We start from the raw sequence: 7832 nt of genomic DNA, 5'->3' as shown, positions 1-7832 counted from the left end.
CTGCTGAGGAACAAGTTATCCATGTTGAGGACAAGGAGTTGCAACTTGTGTTAGAGGGAAATGTTATGCAGCAGAAACATTTTGTTGTAGAAAGCAAGGATAGATCTGAAGAGCCAGTTCCTCAGACTGGTGATGAGGTGCCCAGTACGAGTGCTGGGGTACAGGAGGGGGTTCATATGGAGCTAGTCTCCCAGGTAGTGGAGGAAATGCCCACTATGAGTAACGGGGTACAGGAGGGGATTCATGTGGAGCTAGACTCCCAGGTAGTGGAGGAGATGCCCACTACTAGTAATAGGGTACAGGTGGGGCTAGTCTCCCAGGTAGTGGAGGAGATGCCCACTACTAGTAATAGGGTTCAGGTGGGGCTAGTCTCCCAGGTAGTGGAGGAGATGCCCACTACTAGTAATAGGGTTCAGGTGGGGCTAGTCTCTCAGGTAGTGGAGGAGATGCCCACTACGACTAATAGGGGTTCAGGTGGGGCTAGTCTCCCAGGTAGTGGAGGAGATGCCCACTACTAGTAATAGGGTTCAGGTGGGGCTAGTCTCCCAGGTAGTGGAGGAGATGCCCACTATTAGTAATGGGGTTCAGGTAGAGCTAGTCTCCCAGGTAGTGGAGGAGATGCCCACTACTAGTAATAGGGTTCAGGTAGAGCTAGTCTCCCAGGTAGTAGAGGAGATGCCCACTACTAGTAATAGGGTTCAGGTGGGGATAGTCTCCCAGGTAGTGGAGGAGATGCCTGGTACGAGTGATGGGCTGCAAGTGGGGGAGTGATGAAAGGGATGTGTTAGAAGTGAGTCAGGGGTCTGTGGCCTCAGTTGAGGAGGAGCAGGATATGGATATCTCTATTGGTATGATAGCAGCTGGTGACGACTCAATTTATGATCTAGAGGAGGTAAATAGGTTTTTGGATCAGACTTTTGGGAAATCTGTCAAATTGGCAGAATATTTTGATGTTGATAAGTTTGTGAGGTCAGCTGTGATGTTACAGAAGACGGTGGGGTTAGACCAGTTAAGTGAGAAGAAGCGGTTTCGCTTGAGGAAATTTGTTACTGCTGTTACAGCAGCAAAAGGTGCTGGGAAACGTGGTCAGGGTAAGAGAAAATTTAAACAATGATGTTGATCATGCTTCATAGGGTGTCTTCTTTTTTCTCTTTGGTTTCTCTGTGGTTTCTTCTGCTTTTCCTTTCTCTTTTCTATATGGAGGTACTAAGGGTAGGTTCTCTCAGTATTAATGGTGGAAGGGACAGGAATAAGAGGGCTTGGGTATTAGAAGTAATAAAACAGAAAAGGCTTAATGTAGTTTTTCTACAGGAGACACATAGTGATGAGGAAAATAAGGTTGACTGGGGTATGTGGTGGGAGGGGCAGCATATACTCAGTCATGGTACTAATTTCAGTGCTGGGGTGGCAATCTTGTTTTCTTCAGGCTTAGGGGTGACTGTGCTATCTACAACAGAGATTGTCAAGGGACGGGTTTTATTGGTCAAGGCAGATGTTATGGGTTTTTTTTTTTTTTTTTTGAATGTTTATGCTCCTAATGAGGGTACAGAGCGTATTGCTGTATTTGATCAAATAAAGGAAACTTTAAGACAGTGTGACCAAGAGGGTTGTATGGTTTTAGGGGGGGACTGGAACTGTACAGTGGATTTTACTGTTGATCGCACCGCTGAAGAACCTCACCTGCGGTCAGCCACTTGCCTGTCTGGTCTACTAACTGAGTTTGAGCTTTCTGATGTGTGGAGAGTCAGGAATGCAAAAGTTAGGCAGTACACATGGCTAAAAATCAATGAAGGTCGTGTCAGTGCTGCAAGGTTAGACAGGTTGTATATATCTGATCACTACTGTAGTAGGGTTGGAAGATGTGACATTACTCCTGTGGGTTTCTCTGATCACCATATTGTTACTGTTGATATTCATTTGTCCTGTCCACGAAGGTCATCACCTTACTGGTATTTTAATGTTAAATTGTTACATGATGTCATGTTTTGTGAAAGGTTTTTGTTGTTTTGGGAAAAATGGAGGGTTACAAAAGGAAATTTTGAGTCCTTGAGACAATGGTGGGAGGTTGGGAAGGCCCAAATACGATTATTTTGTCAACAGTATACTGCTCTGTCTCGAATTGAAGTCAAAGAGACTATCAAGGCCCTTGAACAGGACATCAAATTTATTGAATTGAAGCTGCTCACTCAGAATGACCCTGGATTAGTCATGAATTTACAGGACAAGAGACATGAACTGAGATTGTTTCTGCATGAAAGAGTGAAGGGTGCCTTGATTAGGTCTCGTTTCGCTTCCCTCAAGGATATGGATGCTCCTAGCGCTTTCTTTTTAACCTAGGACAGTCGACACTGCAACGTAAACAGATGGTCTGCCTTCGTCTCCCTGATGGGAAGGTGACCACAGATGACAGTGAAATGCGTCAACATGCAGTGGATTTCTACTCTGCCCTCTATAAGGCGGAGGATTGTGACTCTCTGTGTACTGAACAGTTGCTACACGGTCTTCCTCAATTGGGACCTGAGCAGAGAGTCGCATTGGACTCTGACATTACACTGCAAGAGCTGTCCACAGCAGTTATGCAGCTCTCAACAGGCCGAGCCCCTGGCATTGATGGTTTACCATCTGAGTTTTATAAGCACTTTTGGGGGTCTATTGGGGAGGATTTTTATGAAGTGGTGTGTGAATCTTTTAATGAGGGTTCTCTTCCTGTATCCTGTCAACGTGCGGTGCTTTCATTATTGCCAAAAAGGGGGATTTGGCTCTCATAAAAAATTGGAGACCTGTTGCGTTGCTGTGCGCAGAATATAAAATTGTTTCTAAATGTCTCTCAAACAGGTTGAAAGAGTATTTGGGATTGTTGGTCCACAAGGACCAGTCTTACTGTGTACCTGATCGCTCTATTGTTGACAATTTGTTTCTGATAAGAGATGTTTTAGACATTTGTAAACTGTCTGATGTAAATGTGGGTTTACTTTCGTTGGATCAGGAGAAGGCTTTTGACCGTGTGGACCACCAGTACTTGTTCAAGACAATGAAAGCCTTTGGGTTTGGGGATGTTTTTTGTCGTGGATGAATTTACTGTATGCTGGGGCCTCGTGTATGGTGAAGGTGGGGGGTGGTTTGAGCTGCCCAATCCCTGTCCAAAGGGGCATCAGGCAGGGATGCCCAATTTCAGGGCAGTTATACAGTCTGGCGATTGAACCAATGCTTTGTTTTTTAAGAGCGAGGCTTACTGGTTTCTCTGTGCCAGGTGTAATGAAGGGTCCCACGATAGCACTGTCTGCGTATGCAGATGACGTGACAGTTTTTATTACAGGGGCTGAGGATGTTAAAGTTCTCTCAAATGCTCTAAAGGTGTATGAGGAGGCCTCCTCAGCTAGAGTCAATTGGGAAAAGAGTGAAGCACTGTGGGCAGGTCAGCTTCAGATAGGGTCCGCTCCACGGTTACCAGGGGGGCTTCAGTGGGGCAGAGATGGGATGAAGACTTTGGGGGGTTTTCTAGGCTCTGATGTCTTTCAGAAAAAGAACTGGGAGGGTGTAGTGGAGAAAGTGTGTGCCAGACTGGCAAGATGGAAATGGGTGCTGCCTCAGCTGTCTGATAGGGGAAGGGTACTGGTAGCTAATAATCTTGCTGCCTCTACCCTGTGGCACAGACTAATGATTTTACAGCCACCAAAGGGTCTGATTCAAGAGCTTCAGAGGACCCTTGTCAATTTCCTCTGGTCTGGACAACACTGGATTAAAGCTGCAGCCCTGTACCTACCACTACACGAGGGTGGGCAAGGTTTGGTGGATATTTCCTCTAGGATCATGGCTTTCCGGCTTCATGCAGCCCAGAGGCTGTTGTACAGAGACGGTTCTAGCTGGGTCGACACAGCCTATATATTGATGAGGAGAGCGGGCTGTTTGGGCTTAGATAAGCACCTTTTCCTCTTAAAACTGGAGGGGGGTGATTTGCCTGGCCTGACTCCATTTTATGAGTCTGTTATGCAGGCTTGGAGAGTTTTTGTGAAGTCTCGTAAGGCCTGCACGCCACCAGGGATGTGGCTTTTTGAAGAGCCTCTTTTTCACAACACTGCCATCCAGTCCCGTGTTCTGGGTTCAGCTAGCCTACGTTCATGCCTGTTAGGCGTGGGGTGTACTAAACTGGGTCATCTGATGCGGAACAGGAATAGATCGTTGGAGGAGCTGGGAGAAAGAGCGGGGATCAGATCATCTCGCCTACTGAGGAAGGTCGTCGCTGAAGTCTGTGACTCCCTGCCAGTGCTTCATTTGCAGTATGTGACTGACATTTCCAATTGTGATCGGTGGAAGGAGGGTCTGGATTATGTGTTCCCTGCACTGATTGTTAGTGCTGCAGCGGGGGCATTCGTGGAGGACGTGGGGATGCTGCTTTCCTTCGATACCCCGGAGCTTGGGGAGTTCAAGGAGGTGGGAAAGAAGGCCATGTACAGAGTATGTGTAAAGGTGTCCCATGCATCTTCCCTGGAAGGGGTCAAATCGACGAGGTGGGCGGATGTGCTTGGTCCAGGTGCCTCTTCAAAAGGCTGTTGGCGATCACTGTACAAACTGCCTATTGATAAGAGGACAGCTGACCTCCAATGGAGGATAATACATGGAGCTATAGCCACTAACATGCATCTGGTACACCTGGACCCTACTGTTGGGGAGGGGTGTCCATTTTGTGCTGAGTCTGAAACTCTGGCACATCTGTTTTTACAGTGTCCCAGGTTGGTCGGGATGATTGACCTGATCACAAATTGGTTCTCAACGTTGGGAGAGGTTTTTTTCTTCTCAACTGTATATATTTGGGCCAAAGTACAGGTTCAGTCGAAAGGGTGTAGTTGTGCTGCTTAATTTTGTGTTAGGGGCAGCAAAATTAGCGATATGGAAGACCCGAAAGAACAGTATTCGGGGACAGGGGTCTGTTGATGTGGTGGGAATGCTGGAGGGAATGTTGGCAGCGAGACTGAGGGTTGAGTTTGCATATTATAAACTGGTCAACAATATTGATCTGTTTATGAGTATATGGGGTATTCAGAGGCTGTTGTGTATAGTTACTGTGGAGGAGGAATTGGAGTTGTGTTTTTAATTGATGTGTAACTGTGTTTTTTTTGTATGAGTATTTATTGTATGGTGGGCTCCCAGACCCAATAAAGATTATTTAAAACTCAAACTCTCTCTTTCTGTCTCTCTCTCTCTCTTTCTGTCTCTCTCTCTCTCTCTCTCTTTCTGTCTCTCTCTCTCTCTTTCTCTCTCTCTCTCTCTCTTTCTGTCTCTCTCTTTCTGTCTCTCTCTCTCTCTCTCTCTTTCTGTCTCTCTCTCTCTCTCTCTCTCTCTCTCTCTCTCTCTCTCTTTCTGTCTCTCTCTTTCTGTCTCTCTTTCTGTCTCTCTCTCTCTCTCTCTCTCTCTCTCTCTCTCTCTCTCTCTCTCTCTCTCTCTCTCTCTCTCTCTTTCTGTCTCTCTCTTTCTGTCTCTCTCTCTCTCTCTTTCTGTCTCTCTCTTTCTGTCTCTCTCTCTCTCTCTCTTTCTGTCTCTCTCTCTCTCTCTCTCTCTCTCTCTCTCTCTCTCTCTCTCTCTCTCTCTCTCTCTCTCTCTCTCTCTCTCTCTCTCTCTCTCTCTCTCTCTCTCTCTCTCTCTCTCTCTTTCTGTCTCTCTCTCTCTCTCTCTCTGGTAGACTGTGGTGTCACCTGATCTGTTTTTCTTTTCATTTTTCTTGTTCTTTCTCTTTGTGCTGACCTGTTCTTTTGAGTTGCTCCTGGACCATACACACTGTGAAAGGTCGAAGGTCAACAGCGTTTAACTCTTGGAGAGGCTACTATTCTAGGGTCCCACATCTGTTTGTGCTGTTTTACCAACTCATGACAATGACCATACATATGTAGGATCGTAATTTGAGCCAGTTTGGTACAGCAGGAAAATAATCCTGCAGCAACAGGAAATGTGAATTATTATGTGGATTATAATTAATTGACTTACATACCTGGATAAATAAATGATGGATAAAAGGATGTATATCTGCGGTCTCTCTATCGCTCTCTCACTTCCTCATTTTGTCCTCTCCTGGAAGACATGGCTAGTGATTGTTTGTTGTTGACACTGACAGTATTGCCTGGATGCAAGTGTCAACAAGTAGAAAACACAATCTCTGCCAAACTGATCGTGTGGAATTCACATTAAACCCTAACAGTTGCACAACATGCTTTGTCTAACAGACGGTTAGGGATCGGAAGTACGCTGTTGTTGATATGAGATGTGTGTGTGTGCGTGCGTGCGTGCGTGCCTGTAAGTGCAGAGGTTTACGCGTGCGTGTGACAGGCAGGTCTGATCCAGGGATGAATAGCGGGAACCCGGTTACAGAGATGTACCACACCAAACCATTCCCTTTTCTGGTGATAAATGACTACGAGAAACCTGAAAATTCAAATAAATGATTTGTATGACCAGCATGGCGTGAAATGGAACTGTTGGATGACATGCGATATCTAAATCTGGCTTCTCTATGGCTGCATGATGAATCCACGCTCAGGGTGGGGACAGACAGCCCATGGAGCGCACAATGGATGGGGACCTATCATCTCATCATGGTCACTTCATCTATTGTGACAGGTAGGACTACATTTACTGCAGCGCAGTCCATGCTTCAGTATTACTAATTCACCCATCTCCATCTGCCATTCGGGCATCACCTTATTTTTCATTGTAAAGATTGTTCTTTCTTATTGCAGCTGCAGCGTTTTAAAACACTCTTACACCATTGCCTTGAATCAGAGCACTCTCTCGCAATCGTTCTCGCTCTCCGTTGATTCCAGTCAAATTGCATCCAAAATAGGTCATCCTGTTCAAGATTGATATGCAGTGCATTCGGAAAGTATTCAGACCCCTTCTCCTTTTCCACATTTTGTTACGTTCTGGCCTTATTCTAAAAGTGATTCAATTGTTTTATTCCCCTCATCAATCTACACACAATACCACATAATGACACGGCAGGTAGCCTAGTGGTTAGAGCGTTGGACTAGTAACCGAAAGGTTGCAAGATCGAATCTCTGAGCTGACAAGGTAAAAATCTGTCATTCTGCCCCTGAACAAGGCAGTTAAGCCACTGTTCCTAGGCTGTTATTGTAAATAATAATATGTTCTTAACTGACTTGCCTCGTTAAATAAAGGTAAAAAAAATGACAAAGCAAAAACAGGTTTTTAGAAATCCTGTCTCAGGATTTAAGGACAATTCCTTCGACCTAATGGCTTGGATTTATTTTGCTCTGACATGCACTTCCAAATCATGTCCAATCAATTGAATTTACCACAGGTGGAATCCAATCAAGTTGTAGAAACATCTCAATGATGATCAATGGAAACAGGATGCACCTGAGCTCTCATAGCAAAAGGTCTGAATACTTATGTAAATAAGGGGTACTGTGTGTCGATTGATGAGGACTTTTTTTTATTTCATCCATTTTAGAACAAGGCTGTAATGTAACAAAATGTGGAAAAAGTCAAGGGGACAGAATACTTTCTGAATATGCTGTATAGGCCTATATATAGATGGCTTAGCTCTTTCAGGTAATCAAATCCAGACAGGCCTATTTCTACTCTTTATAATACTACATACACACACACACACACACACACACACACACACACACACACACACACACACACACACACACACACACACACACACACACACACTACACTGCCTCGACATACTATGCTGACAGCCTGACAGGTCTGCTCCGGTCACAACATAAAAACACTCACAGAGGAGACAGACATACAGACATGTCGTCTTGGGGGCCTTGTCCCCACATTAACCCCTAGAATGCATGTAC

General features: G+C 45.2%; 1 protein-coding gene across 2 annotated transcripts in view; it reads left to right on the top strand.

Moving 5' to 3' along the window:
- The window catches only part of LOC106590738 (beta-1,4-mannosyl-glycoprotein 4-beta-N-acetylglucosaminyltransferase-like), a 74621-nt gene that overhangs the window by 36594 nt on the left and 30195 nt on the right, over window positions 1–7832 (top strand). Inside the window, exon 1 of one of the 2 annotated variants that reach the window (XM_045690986.1) lies at window positions 5762–6609. The exons of the other annotated variant lie outside the window; for it this stretch is intronic. Within the exon in view, the coding sequence (XP_045546942.1) occupies window positions 6548–6609 (62 nt within the window). The 5' untranslated portion in view covers window positions 5762–6547. Of the gene's footprint in view, window positions 1–5761; window positions 6610–7832 lie in introns of those variants that run through there. 2 annotated transcript variants of the gene reach the window in all.

The sequence above is a fragment of the Salmo salar genome, chromosome ssa12, assembly GCF_905237065.1.
Source record: "Salmo salar chromosome ssa12, Ssal_v3.1, whole genome shotgun sequence".
NCBI lineage: Eukaryota > Metazoa > Chordata > Actinopteri > Salmoniformes > Salmonidae > Salmo > Salmo salar.
Note: the sequence above shows the minus strand (reverse complement) of the source record. Positions and strands in the feature narration are given on the sequence as shown.